Raw genomic sequence first — 15072 nt, 5'->3', positions numbered from 1 at the left:
TTTAATCTTTAAGTTGTGGAGCTTGTTCTAAATCCAAGGAAGCTTTAACTACTTCTAGGAAAAGACTTATGGGAATTGGTGGTTCTTAACCTTTTTTAGGTTAGGAATCAGTTAATAGTTATGTACCCTTGAGAAAAACAATGACATACATGTGCATCATACAAGCACAATTTTGGGCATAATTTCAAGATGTTTATGGCTTCTTAGAAAGCCCATGCAAGGACCCTTATGTTAACAATCCTTGGTAGACCCCAGTACAGTTCTGGGTGTATGACAGTTCCTTGCGTTTATGTGGACAAGCATATTCACATGCATTGTATGTGACCTTCCCTGTAATGCAGTGGGATTAAGGCTGAGATTTTGTTATAGATGAGAAAGCAGAGACTCAGGCATTTTAACCAACTTACTTAATTATGATTTTGTGTTTCTGGGACCATATTTGTTCTCTGTCCCTGTTAACAAAAAGTTGAATAAAACTCATTTGTGACTGAGGGCCTCAGAATTTTGTTGGCTTTTTTGTTGTTGTAACTGCAGTTATAATATTAGCCAAAGTTTAGAAAAGCGTAGAGCCTGCTAACTTTCCATTGGGTTGAGTGATAGAAACCTAAAGCCAATGAGATTTAGATCAGAGGCAATAAAGGGCAGAAGTGGGAGGAAACTGTATCGTTGACCTCCAGAGGTCACTTCTGGCCTCTTTCGGCTACAAGTAAACTATATATCTGAAGAAGATTTTTAAAGCCCTCTTTCCGGGGCGCCTGGGTGGCGCAGTCGGTTGAGCGTCTGACTTCAGCCAGGTCACGATCTCCTGGTCCGTGAGTTCGAGCCCCGCGTCGGGCTCTGGGCTGATGGCTCAGAGCCGGGAGCCTGTTTCCGATTCTGTGTCTCCCTCTCTCTCTGCCCCTCCCCCGTTCATGCTCTGTCTCTCTCTGTCCCAAAAATAAATAAACGTTGAAAAAAAAAATTAAAAAAAAAAAAAAAAAAAAAAAAAGCCCTCTTTCCTCCTAAACAAAGACTTCTTAATTTTTAAAAAAATTTAGAAAGATTTTCTAAGGTACAGAGAAATTGTAATAATAAAATGGTATGCAGAACATTCATATACCCTTTATTCACATTTACCTATTGGTACTGTTTTGTCCTATTTGCTTTATCATGCACTGGTTTTCCCGCTCTCTACATAAAAATGTATGTAAATTATTTATATTTTTATATATTGGTATTCATATTATTTCTGATATTAATATACTATTGGAAATTTGAGTCTGTACCAATTCATGCAATTCATAGGGTTCTTTCTTGCTTTCCCTCCCATCCATATTTGTATCTCCCTTTTTTTTCATAGTGAATACCCTGGCGCCCAACATTATCAACATATTTACCTCTTTTTTCAATCCTCCAATACATCTAGAATTGTTTCAGAATTGCTTCACCTGTTTCGCTACAAAAACAAATGTAAAAAAAAAAAAAATCAGGATATTTTGTAGTTTTCCCCGAGATGGAGGATGTGTGGTCAAATACTCGTCTTTGTACATTTCTTAGATTTTTTTTCTCCTTCTTTCAGTGTTGTTCTTTTATTCATTTGAAATACAGTTGGATTTATTTGTTTCAGTTTTCTTTCAGTTTACTAGTCCCATTGTTGTTGTTTATTGTTGGCGTGCTTCTAAATGTTAAACAGCAAAGGCATGCTCAGAGTTGTGTTGCTTCCTCCCCTCCCGCTGTCCGTTCAGCCTGGTTCCCTCTGACCCTTGTAAGTTTCCAGCTTCCCTGCTTTGGATTTTTTTCTTTTTGTAGAAATGTATATAATATATATATACATATATGTGTGTGTGTGTGTGTGTATATATATATATATATAATTATATATATATATATATATATATATATATATAATTATATAACATGTATTTCCCCTTCTGTCTTACACAAAAGGTAGCATACTATATTTGTTTTTTTTGCAATTTGCTTTTTTCACTTAACAATATCGCCTGACTGGTGAGCAAAGCATGACGTACAGAGATGGTGAATCACTATGTTGTACAACTGAAACTAGGGTGCCATTGTGTGTCAACTATACTCAAATTAAAAAAAAAATTAAATTAGAAGAAAACAAAACCAGAACCCCAACCAGTATCTCCTGGAAATCACATCACGCCTTATCAGTCATAGAGATCAACCTTCTCTTTTCCCAGCTGCGTGATACTCTATTGCATATATGTATCATAGTTTATTCATCTGATTTCCTAAAGTTTGAATATTTAGGTAGTTTCCAGTATCTTGAAATTACAAATAATCTTACAATTAAAGCCTCGTGCATATGTACTTTCATCTTGTTGGAGGTATATCTTCAGAGTAAATTCCCAGAAGTGGGATTACTGAGTTGAAGGATAAATGTGTATATAGTTTTGATAGATACTGCCAAGTTTTCTTCTATGGGTGTTATAATCTCCCCCATCCCAGGCAATGTACAATTGCCATTTTCTGTAGTCTTGGCTCTGAGTGCATTGTTAAGTTTTTGAGTCCTTGTCAGTCTGATGATTGAAAAATGGTATTTCAGTGTAGTTTTAATTTGCATTTCCCTTATCTTGACTGAGTTGAAAGACCTTTACTTTTTAAAGCTAGATTATAACTAGTGTAGGAACACAGTTTAAATTCAAAGGTGCTACTAACGAACACTTTTTGCTTATATCTGGCCATTCATATCTTTTGATTAGACTAAGAACTTCAGTCAGTAGAAGAAGGCCAATCTTTTCTCTTGGTGGGGAATAGGAACTTACTGGTACTTTAAAAAAAAAAAAAAAGCTTTCTTTGCATATCTGTGCCTTTACATTTTTCTTTTTTTTTTTTTTTTTGAGATCTTTATTTTTTATTGCAGTGTAATTGACATAGAACATTTTATTAGTTTAAGGTATGCAACATAAAGACTCAATATTTGTGTATATTCTGAAATGATCACCAAAATCAATGTAGTTAACATCATCACCATACATAGTTGCAAATGTTTTTCTTATTATGAGAACTTCTTTTTTTTTTATTTTTTTTTTCATTTTTCAATATATGAAATTTATTGTCAAATTGGTTTCCATACAACACCCAGTGCTCATCCCAAAAGGTGCCCTCCTTAATACCTATCACCCACCCTCCCCTCCCTCCTACCCCCCATCAACCCTCAGTTTGTTCTCAGTTTTTAAGAGTCTCTTGTGCTTTGGCTCTCTCCCACTCTAACCTCTTTTTTTTTTTTTCCCCCTTCCCCTCCTCCATGGGTTTCTGTTAAGTTTCTCAGGACATTTTTCTTTTTTTCTAATGGTACTTCTAGGTTGGCCAGGTTCACGGTGGATTGATGGGAATTATTCAGAGGGCCATGGTGAAGGCTTGTCCGCATGTTTGGTTTGAACGATCGGAAATGAAAGATCGACACCTGGTCACTAAGCGGTAAGCAGAGACATTGCTTGGTGTTCTTTGGGGTAGCATAAAATCTGATAAATCTTGGCCTTCCTGCAAAGACAGTAGAGCAGTACTAAGGATAAAACCTAAAATATATGGGGTTTTCTTTGCTGAATCACCTGTCTGAGCTACATTCTTAAAAATTTGAATTCTGTAGTCATAGTGGGTTATAGGATGAGATTAGAAGTCCCATACATTTTGTATTGCTGTGGCTTAGGTATAGTCCAGTTACTGAATTTTCAGAATTAAAATTTACTACCACGAAAGTTAAATAATTGGTAACTGTTTGCTGAGTAAATAGATGGCTGATTGTTTGCTGAATGTCTGTTATCATTTAAATCCATCAAGAGACTGGCAGAGCTAATGCTCTTTATGGAACAGAAGAAATCTCTGGGGCTTGGGATTGAGAGGAGCTAAGAGAAGCCTTTGTTGGGAAACAACAGCTTTTTGCCTGAGGCCTTTAAGTGAAGGCCCTCTGGTTATTGCTTCTAGAAACTTGAAGGTAGGGCCTGCTTTTAAGAGTAAGATGAAAAGTACTTGTTGAAATCTGTTGAAGGTTAGTGAAACCATTCCCCAGTTTGAGGTTATTTAACATGGGACACGGGTAGCTGTAATTTCTCTCTCTCAGTCTTACCAGTTTCTGGTGAGCAGTTGGGAATATAAAGCTGGCTGCAGGGGAGACAGGACCTAAGCCTGGAAGAACTTCCATGTTCTCAGCTTTCTGGCATCTCTATTACATATCACAGGAAAGCTGAGCCTGACTCATTTAAGGAATTTCTTTACACTCAATGGCCATGAGCCTGACAGGTTCCAGTGATCAGTGTTCTCATTTTCCAGATGACGAAATATAAGTACATGGAGAAGGGTACCAACTATATGACACAGGGGGCTCCAGAGCTCATGTCACATGACTGCCTAGCCTTCTATTTTAAGAGTAGGCAGAAGGCACTGAAAACTGCTCACTTTGAAATGAGAGAAATTAAAATAGTACAGATAGCATTATGCTTTTTAGAAAGGGACCAACTTGAGTTTTTCCCTTTACTTATGTTTTATTTTTCCCCCTCCTTATTGCTATACAATTATATTTGTGCTAGTGGAGTGTAAACACCAAAGTGGATTCCCACCTCTATTTTTATAAAGGTAGCATTCTGATCCTTTATTTTTCTTCACAGACTAAAAGAACACATTGCTGATAAGAAAAAACTACCCATATTAATCTTTCCTGAAGGTAAGAAGGGTAACTGCCTACCAAGCTATAGTTGATAACAACCAGCACCAAAAGTATGTGAGGCATCAGATTGTTCTAGAAGTTCACTCTTAGTCCAGATCTCTGCTGTCCTATAGGAATGGGATGGCCTTCTCTGAGCCAATAATCCCTTGCTTTCTTTTGACATTTGATGGAAGGCATGGTGCCTCTTTGATCTTAAAAGTTATTTCTGGGTAATGAACTTGGATAGGTAGTGTTCCTAATTTTATAAAGTATTTTTTAAAGTATTAAAATTATCACCTGTTGTGCAAAAGTTTTATCTCCAGAGTATTTAATAACAAAGCAAAAGTTTGTTTTTAAACTTGCTTAGAACTGTTGAATTACTTAATTAAGCAGGGATTGATTTGTGAAATAAGAGTAAACTCCAATTTTGCTAGGATTTGAATATTTTATTTTGTGTCAAAATAATTCCTTTTAAAAGTTTGTTGAAAAGTGGGGCGCCTGGGTGGCACTGTCGGTTAAGCGTCCGACTTCAGCCAGGTCACGATCTCGCGGTCCGTGAGTTCGAGCCCCGCGTCAGGCTCTGGGCTGATGGCTCAGAGCCTGGAGCCTGTTTCCGATTCTGTGTCTCCCTCTCTCTCTGCCCCTCCCCCGTTCATGCTCTGTGTCTCTCTGTCCCAAAAATAAAAATAAAAACGTTGAAAAAATAAATAAATAAATAAAATACCTCCTGCCTTAAAAAAAAAAAAAAAAAAAGTTTGTTGAAAAGAGAAAAACTGCCTTTAAAAATAGTCACCATACCCTTTTCTCCCTTCTGCAGGGACTTGCATCAACAATACTTCAGTCATGATGTTTAAAAAGGGAAGCTTTGAAATTGGAGGAACCATACATCCAGTTGCAATTAAGGTAAAACAGATATACCCCCCCGCCCTGAGGCTCCCCAAAGGGGAGTGACTTGGTAACTTTATTTTGATATAACTTCAGTGTTAAAATCTGTAAGAATAACAAGTACTTGTACACTCTTCCCCCTGCCCCAGGTTTATTGGGATATAGTTGACATATAACATTGTGTAAATTTAAGGTATACAATATACAGTGTTATTAACTATATTCACCATGCTGTGTATTAGGTCCCCAGGACTTATTTATCTTAATAACTGTAAGTCTGTTGTCTTTGACCAATATCTCCCCAGTTCCTCCACTGTGCCGTCTCTCCTCCTCAGGCCCTGGTAACCACCTTTCTAATCTTTGTTTCTATCAGTCCAGCTTTTTTAGATTCCACATATAAATGAGGCTATACAGTACTTACCTTTCTCTGTCTGACTTATTTCACTCCTCATAATGCTTTCAGGGTCTATCTGTGTTGTCACAAATGTCATCTGTATACACACACACACACACACACACACACACACACCACATCTTTATTCATCTGTTGACATACACTTAGGTTGTTTCCATATCTTGGCTATTGTGAAAAATATGCTGCAGTGAACATAGGAGGGCAGATATCTCTTCAAGATCTTGTTTTCACTTTCATTGGATACATACCCAAAAGTGAGGTTGCTGGATCATATGGTAGTTCTAATTTTTGACTTTTTGAGGACGCTCTCATACTGTTTTCTGTAGTGGCTGTCCTGATTTACGTCCCCACCAGCAGTGCACCAACGATCTCTTTTCTCCACATCTGTTTTTCCTTTTTGCAAATCTGTTTTATATCCTGGGATTCTGCATGAGATGTAATTGAAGAAAAGGATTGGTAATTTGCTGCTAACCCAGAATGTTTAGAAACCACAACTTTAGTTAAACTTTCTCAGTTTGTAAATTGAGTCTCAGAGATGTCATGTAATTTGTCTCACAGTTATACCGTTACTTGGTGGAAATATTGTGTTGCCATTATGTTAGAGATATTTAGCCAACCAACATATTCTAAAGACCTGCTGTGTATAAGGTCTTCCTTAAGGCATTTGTATACTCTTTATTCAGATTCACCAACTGTTTACATTTTGCCCCGTTTGCTCAATCATTCTGTCTCTATTGGTACATATACAGACGGGTTCCAGGGGACTGTGTACCAGGCATTTTATTAAGTACTGAGGACATGGTAATAAGCAAAAGAGGTACTGTGCCTACTTTCACTCAATTTCAGTGAAGTGGGAGACAGATATTGAAGACTCATGTGGATAACTCTCTTATTGCAGCATTCTGGGGCTCTGGTCAGAGGAGTTAGTTGGCCTGGTTTACTGTTTTGATCATTTCTATCAAGCAAAGTAGCTTCTCTTTCTCTTGGGGTTCAGTAGAGATGTTTGACCTGTTGCCTTGGAAACACTAACGTGGATAAGCCATCACTTAGTTCATGACTGCAATGTTTTTTCTTTCTTTTACTTCTTTTTTTTTTTTTTTTTCCCCAGTATAACCCTCAGTTTGGGGATGCATTTTGGAACAGTAGTAAATACAACATGGTGAGCTACCTGCTTCGAATGATGACCAGCTGGGCCATCGTCTGTGACGTGTGGTACATGCCCCCCATGACCAGAGAGGTATCCGTAGATAACAACTTGTCTTTGGTGCTTTATCCAGTCAGATCCAGGGGAGAACACTTTTCCCTGAAAACCTGGGTGCCTGCCTTCCTCACAGTAGCAAGAGCTGGGCTTCCTTTCTGCTTTCTCAGCAAACGAGTCATTTAAAACAAAATGTATTTGGCTGTCTTCAAGTCAGGCTCTTTTATATTCAGAAACTCTTTTCCATAATGGTTTTTATACTTGCTGTTGGTTTAGCGAACCTACAAATGTTATGGAATGTTACATATTGGCAAGGCTAATAATATATGTACACGATAAAAATTAAACATTACAGCACTGCATTTTCTTGGCAGACCAAATGATATTTGCTATGATTGAGAACAGAACTGAGCTAAAAGGTGACTCTTACATTTTAAAACAAATCTAAATGATTGTGAGATATTTTAAGAATTGTTTGAAAACTCTATTCCCAGGATGTACTTGTAATTTTCTTTTCCCCAGGAAGGAGAAGATGCTGTCCAGTTTGCTAACAGGGTTAAGTCTGCTATTGCTGTGCAAGGAGGATTGACTGAGCTTCCCTGGTAAGAAATTTTTTAGACGTACTGTCACTTCTTTTTCATTAAAAAAATCACTTTTATTTTGCATTATTTATCTATTTATTTTTAGAAGTGTGTTTATTTTGAGAGAAAGAAATAGTGAGTGAGCAGGGGAGAGGGAGAGAGGAAGAAAGAATGTTAGACACAGGCTCCACGCTCAATGCAGAACCCGACATGGGGCTTAATCTCATGACCCTGGGATCATGACCTGGGCTGAAATCAAGAGTTGGACACTCAACCACCCAGGCACCCCCCAAAAAATCGTCTTTAGTAATGTGATTTATTGTGCTAGCTAGCCAGAGGTTTAGCTGAAGGAGCGGTTTACTTAAATACCAATGGCTTAAATTAGGTAGAAGTTTATCCCTCTTGCTTAAACACAGGCTGCACAGGCTCGTATAACAGCTCATTCTGTATCCCATCCTCAGTGTGTTTCCACTTTCGGGTCCAGGCTGATGGCTTCAGGGCTACTCCATGTGTCCAGAAAATGGCCAGTAGGGAAGACTTAAAACAAGGACACCCCTCTCATTATTACCATTATAGGTTGGACCAGCCACTTCCATTTGTATCCATTGGCTAGAACTCAAGTTATATGACGGCAACCGCAAAGAAGGCTGGAGAATGCCGTCTTTGTTCTGGAAGGCCATGTATCTAGCTGAAATTCAGCGTTCTTTTACTGAAGAAGAATGTGAGAATGGACTTGGGGTTGGAGAAAGGACCCTGGGAGCAAGGGGCAACTTATAGGCTTGTTCATATTTAATGCTAGCTATAACTAAATTAGAGAAAACTTAAAAACTTGAAAGGAAATAAGTGAAATATTTTAGTTATGGAAACTTTGGATTTAATTTTTTCTTTGTTTGAGGAAGGTTGAATGTAGGGGAGTGTAGTAGTCTGCTTGGGCTGCCATAACAAACTACCATATATGGGGTTGACTTAAAAAGCAAACTATTTCTCACAGTTCTGAAGGCTGGAAATCTGAGATTGGGGTGCCAGCAAGGTCGGTTTCTGGTGAGAGCTCTCTCTCCCTTTTGGCTGGCAAATGGCCGCCTTCTTGCCTTGTGTTCACACAGTCTCGTCTTTGTATGAGTATGGGGAGACAGAAGCGAGCAAGCTCACAGGTGTCTCTTCTTATACAGACATTAATCCTATCTTGAAGATTCGTGACCACTCTTCTGACCTCATCTAAACCTCATTAGAGGCCCCTTCTCTAAATACCATCCTATTGGAGGTTAGGGCTTCAATATATGAATTGGTGGGGGGGCGGGGCGGGAAGGCATAAACATTTAGTCTGTATCAGCGAGGGTTAACTATATACCTACATTATAATGGGAGATTAAATTCTCACACACACAGACATTATGTTAGCAAGCTTGCATAAAGCAGTTCAAACTTTGGGGCACCTGGGTGGCTCGGTTGGTTAATCGTCCACTCTTGATTTTGTTTCAGGTCATGATCTCATGGTTCATAAGTCTGGGCCCTGTGTTGGGCTCTGTGCTGATAGTGCAGAGCTTCCTTGGAATTCTTTCTCTTTATCCCTGCCCCCTCCCCCTGCTCTGCCTCTCTCGCTCTCTCTCCCTCTCTCTCCCCCCCCACCAAAATAAATAAAAAATAAACTTTAAAAAAAACAGTTCATACTTCAAATCCTGTAAGTTTAATAAAGTCCCTCTGTTTATCATTTTTGGTGTTTTGAAAACACTTTGCATGAAAAGTTCACTTAAGGCAATTATAGTTATGTTCTAGGAGCAGGATTTGACTGAGTCAGGTTGTCAACCAGTTCAGCCAACTGCAGAGGGACCCGGGACTGCTCAGGAATTAGCCTCTGGAATAAGGGCTTGCTGAGTTCTTATACTCCTTTATGCAAAGGTGGGGAATGTCTCTAGAATATTTTATCCATTCATATACCTTGAGTACAACCAATTTCACCCAAGAAACCTGTTTCTGGCGTCTGTTATGCTAATTAGGAAGCCAATCATTTCTGTAGTGAAAACCCATTTCTAAAATTCATTATGTGAATTAACAAAGGTTGGGAAGTTGATGGGAGACAAAGATAGCTGATGCCTTATAGTGACACCTTTGGAGGGTGGCCTTCTAATTAAATGCCTGGCTGATCATCCCCAGAGTATGAGTTCTTGATTTAGGGCAACTTGACTGGCCCTAAGGCCAGGACTAGGGTCAAGATAGGTTAAAACTAACATTTGTATCACACTACCTAAGCTGAAATAGGTGAAACTAAATTACAGACATCATAATATCATGAAATGACAGACTTACACTTGTCCTAGTTTATCAATGCCCTAGTGAATCCAAGTTCACTCTGGACCTGGCTTCCTCTTTCCTCATTGTTTTCAGTTCTTTACTCTGCTTCCTCTCACCTGACATCAAAGCCCTCCTCCTGCCCTGAAGCCATGTGAAAATCTAGGAGTTTGGGATCAGTAGCCTCAGACACCAAAGAAAGGAAGAAAGTCTTGAAAGACAACAGCCTAAGGAAGTCAGCCACAGGACAGATCCCAATCAGATTGGCTTAAAGAAAATCTGTCAGATTTTGAGAAATTTTCAATTTCCTTTTATTGGGCCATATGCAAGTCTCACTGCCTTTCCAGGTGTACCTGTCATTCACACACTGAGTATGAATTAACATGTCTACATGGCTTTTTTCTTAGATTAAATGAGAATTCGGTTGTATCATCTTAAACAGGCTTTTACATATGGTTGCTGCTATCCTTAGGAGCTCAGGTCTGCTGCCATTGCAAAGGGGAACTGGGTAAAACTTTAAAGTCTCTAGAGGGGGCAGGTCACAGTTGGGGTGCTCAGAGCTGTGTGTGATACCTGGGTGCTTGGGATAGTTGCATCAAAATAATGTCAGGATGCTCAAGGGCAAATGGTTTTAACTGTTTTGTCAGTTTTGGCTTGGACCTTAGGAAAGAAAGAAAGGCTTTTCTTCTGCCTGCCCCCCCCCTCCCCCCCCCCCCCCCCCCCCCCCCCCCCCCCCACACACACACACTTAGTTCCTACTATTCAGAATTCACATCAGTGCTATGAATAGTTAGAGGCAGCTCTTCTGGATAAAAGAGGCTTTGGGGGACAATTCTGGGGAGCTAATAACAATTTATAACTGTGTTTCATGGAAATTTCCTACATCTGAGCCCCTGGAAGATGTGTGGACTTTAGTCTGTTTTTAAGTTGAGGACTCACTGGCAGGCTGAGTCTTGGTTTTGACTTCAGAGGCCAAAACATTGCAGTGGTTCAGGCGGGCGTCTGTTTGTAGGTCAAGTTCTGTCCTCATGGCAGAGTTTACAGGCTAACCTGTGATCCATTCATCATCATCAGAAGGCACTTGGTAAACATTTGTGTTTAACTGGGTTAAAATTAAACAGGTACAGTATAAGGTAAGCAAGTTCACCATCTATGCTCTTAGGAGTTAAAATCAAAAACATTAGATTAGGAGAGAGATTGTGGCCCCTTATAGTCCAGTTCTCCTCTCAGAGCTTACAGTTTGTTGTTCCTTTGTGTTGACCAAAGAAGGAAAGGAATGCAGAGTCCTTATAACCCAGGCAGCTCTGTGTTTTCACCACCGTGGAGAGAGTTCAAAGATTCACAGACTCTGAATTAAGGAATGCTACTTACATAGGCACTAACTACTGGTTAAATGCAATTTATGATTTTGTTGTTCGTTTTTATTCTGAGTCTGTTTTGTAATATGGGAGATCATTAATGCTTGAAATATGTAGTGCTTTGAATGAAAATACAACTTTTCGTTGTATTTTCCTGTCTTTCCCATATTTTCTATGTATTTTCCATATGTCTTCCTATGTAGACATAGGAAAGGAAGGAAGAAAGGCTTTGGTTTGAATAATGATTAACCTACTTATCTTTAAGGAATTTACTCGTACATACACAGTACCCTCACCATTATTTGAGTGTACCTTAAATTTTCCATATGGGTTTTCTAGTAAGACATAGGTTTATTGGATGAAAGAAAACCATACTTTGCTTTCCTTGCAAAAAAAGACAGGCAAACAGTCCTAGTTTTAATATAAAGTCCAGGGGCGCCTTGGGTGGCTCAGTTGGTTAAGCATCTGACTTCTGCTCAGGTGCTGATCTCTCAGTTTGTGAGGTGGAGCCCTGCGTCTAGCTCTGTGCTGACAGCTCAGAGCCTGGAGTCTGCTTCAGATTTTCTGTCTCTGTCTCTGTCTCTCTCTCTGCTCCTCCCTGCTTGCAATCTGTCTCTCTAAAAAATAAACATTTAGAAAATTTAAAAAACATGTAAAGTCCAAATATTGAATATATCAACCCTAACTTCTTAATTTTTTTTTTTTCCCCCAGTGGTCATTCATTTTTGAGAGAGAGACAGAGTGCGAGTGGGGGAGGGCAGAGAGAGAGGGAGATATAGAATCCGAAGCAGGCTCCAAGCTCTGAGCTGTCAGCACAGAGCCCAACGCAGGCCCGAACCCACGGACTGTGAGATCATGACCTGAGCCTAAGTCGGACGCTTAGAAGACTGAGCCACCCAGACGCCCCTAGCAACCCTAACTTCTAAAAGGAAACTGAGTGGAGATATTATTCTATATTTTAATTAAGCATCAGAGAGATCGTTCCTTCCCCAGAGTAACACACATTTAGTCAGTGGTAGAACAGAGACTGAAATCTTCGTCTTTCTGCTTCCAAATCCCATTGTTGACCAGCCACTTAAAGTGTCACGGCACCACACAGTGTGTGTTAACGGCAAATGCTTTTACATCATTGCTGGGAATATCTTTTATTTATTTGCCTTTCTATTCCCAGGGATGGAGGGCTGAAGAGAGCAAAGGTGAAGGACACCTTTAAGGAAGAGCAGCAGAAGAATTACAGCAAGATGATTGTAGGCAATGGATCTCTTTGAATCAGACTGAATCCCACCCTGGTGATAAAATTTGGCTTACCAGAACTAGCCCCTAGAAATGGAATGTGTTGTTTTTGGTGGGGTGAGAGGGAGAGTGGAGTATTGTTTTGGTTTACTGTTTTTGTTTTTTAATGTTAATCTTTTCTATAGGATGAATTGTCTCTACCTCTTTACGCCAGAGGCAGAACCCATCTGGGGCCCTTTTTGGCCTTTGTTGTCATAGCAATAGCCTCATGAATTATAAGGTGGTTTACTGACATTAAGCAGATTCTGTCTTGTGTAAAATGATGAAGTCATTGCTGATTGAATGAAATATTTGTACAGGAAAAAGTGCTTCTAAAACACTTTTGGAACTCACTGTGTTTGGAACTTGTTGATATGGCAATTCTCAAAAAAAATCCCCCAGGCTCTTTTCATGATTCGTTTTCTCACTCCTCCCCACCCCGTCCCTCCGCCAATCACTTAAACAGCAGGAGTACACATCAGTTCAAGGTTACTGCCACGGTTGTGTTCCACTGCAAGGTTGAAAAGAAAAATGAGGATCGCATTTAGGAGAAAGGACAGATTTGTGGCCACTTGATCTGAAAGTTGAAAGCAAATGTAAATATTTTTTTACTAGTGTGTTAGAAGAGAAGTATTACTTGGTGAGCTTTACCGAAGAAAGGTGAATGCAGGTTACTGTGTGTGTGCATTTGTATGTAGGCACGTTTTGAATAAACAACTTTTTAGCTGGCCACTGGTGGTAAAGCTTTAGGGTTTCCTTGTGGTTACAGTAGAGATCTATACATAGTGCCTCTCCCATTTACGGATTTGTTTGATTTTGTACCGAAGCATATTTTCAAACAGGAGGAGGCTTTAACAACAAAAAAATCACTTTGTCTTCAGGGGAGGTATGAATGAGCCAGGCATTTGTGCTGCTCCTCACCCTCTACCCCTTTGAGGTTTATTTCAGGATGTTCCCAGTTTTTTAAACACAAGAATGAGTGGTAAAATTACCTTTTGGAAACTGAGCCTTAAATTTTTTTAAGGGGAAGATAAGTGTTTCCCAATTTACTCAGTGTAAGCAATGTTTGATAGCAATATAACACCATGTTAAACTCTGGGAGTGTTCCATCTCTTCTGGTAACTGTGTACCGAATGTGAAACTGTCTTACAGTGAATATAAATAAATTATATATTTCTAAATGTGTGTTGCATTATTTTCCCTCACCTCTACCCTCTTCTGGTCTGAGGAAGGTTAAATTTTTTCTTATTATAAACAAGAATTGTTTGTTTTCCATATCAATTACATAGTTAGATTTTATTGGACTGGAATATCTGAGAAATGAGACCATGAACAGCTAGTTTGGGTTTGTTTTTTCTTTTCTTTTCTTTTCTTTTCTTTTCTTTTCTTTTCTTTTCTTTTCTTTTCTTTCTTTCTTTTTTTTCTTTTTTTTCTTTTGTTTTTAGCTTGATGATTTGGACTCTGACCCTGTGGACTCTGCCTTGAGCAAGTCATAAACTTCACTTGATTTGTGGGTGAACTCAGGCAACTGTCTCTTTTTTTTTCTTTTTAGTTTTTTTTAATGGTTATTTTTTAAAAAATTTTTTTTTTAGTGTTTATTTATTTTTGAGACAGAAAGAGACAGAGCATGAATGGGGGAGGGGCAGAGAGCGAGGGAGACACAGAATTGGAAGCAGGCTCCAGGCTCTGAGCCATCAGCCCAGAGCCCGACGCGGGGCTTGAACTCAAGGACCGCAAGATCGTGACCTGAGCTGAAGTCGGACGCTTAACCGACTGAGCCACCCAGGTGCCCCAATGGTTATTTATTTTTTTTTTTTAATTTATTTTTTTTTTCAACGTTTATTTATTTTTGGGACAGAGAGAGACAGAGCATGAACGGGGGAGGGGCAGAGAGAGAGGGAGACACAGAATCGGAAACAGGCTCCAGGCTCCGAGCCATCAGCCCAGAGCCCGACGCGGGGCTCGAACTCACGGACCGCGAGATCGTGACCTGGCTGAAGTCGGACACCTAACCGACTGCGCCACCCAGGCGCCCCGGTTATTTATTTTTGAGAGAGACAGAGCACAAGTTGGGGAGGGTCAGAGAGGGATGAAGATACAGAATCTGAAGCAGGCTCCAGCCTCTGAGCCTTCAACACAGAGCCCGAGGCAGGGCTCAAACTCTTGAACTGTGAGATCATGACCTGAGCTGAATTTGGATACTTAGCCTACTGAGCCACCCAGGTAACTATCTTTTAATTGACTATACATATGTCTGGTATAGGGCTATGATTTACATTCTTATCAAACTAGATGGATTTGCTCCCAAAGGAACATGTGCAAACAGGTTACCCACATGGTGAGCTACTCTTCTGTTCTTTGCACCCCCCATCCTTTTTCCCTATGTTCTTACTCTTTGATTCTTTCCTTTGATCTTTTTTTTTTAAAGG

The 15072-nt window shown here is 39.6% G+C and overlaps 1 protein-coding gene across 3 annotated transcripts in view; it reads left to right on the top strand.

Annotated features, from left to right (window-relative positions):
- The window catches only part of GPAT3 (glycerol-3-phosphate acyltransferase 3), a 65663-nt gene extending 51839 nt beyond the window's left edge, over positions 1 to 13824 (top strand). For all 3 annotated transcript variants that reach the window (XM_045473478.1, XM_045473480.1, XM_045473479.1), the window contains 6 exons: positions 3311 to 3426; positions 4611 to 4666; positions 5466 to 5551; positions 7057 to 7185; positions 7669 to 7748; positions 12543 to 13824. In XM_045473478.1, the coding sequence (XP_045329434.1) occupies positions 3311 to 3426; positions 4611 to 4666; positions 5466 to 5551; positions 7057 to 7185; positions 7669 to 7748; positions 12543 to 12639 (564 nt within the window). In that variant the 3' untranslated portion in view covers positions 12640 to 13824. The remainder of the gene's footprint in view (positions 1 to 3310; positions 3427 to 4610; positions 4667 to 5465; positions 5552 to 7056; positions 7186 to 7668; positions 7749 to 12542) is intronic.
- Positions 13825 to 15072: the final 1248 nt, after the last annotated feature.

This window comes from Leopardus geoffroyi, chromosome B1, assembly GCF_018350155.1.
Source record: "Leopardus geoffroyi isolate Oge1 chromosome B1, O.geoffroyi_Oge1_pat1.0, whole genome shotgun sequence".
Lineage (NCBI taxonomy): Eukaryota > Metazoa > Chordata > Mammalia > Carnivora > Felidae > Leopardus > Leopardus geoffroyi.
This window is presented reverse-complemented; position numbering and strand designations above follow the sequence as displayed.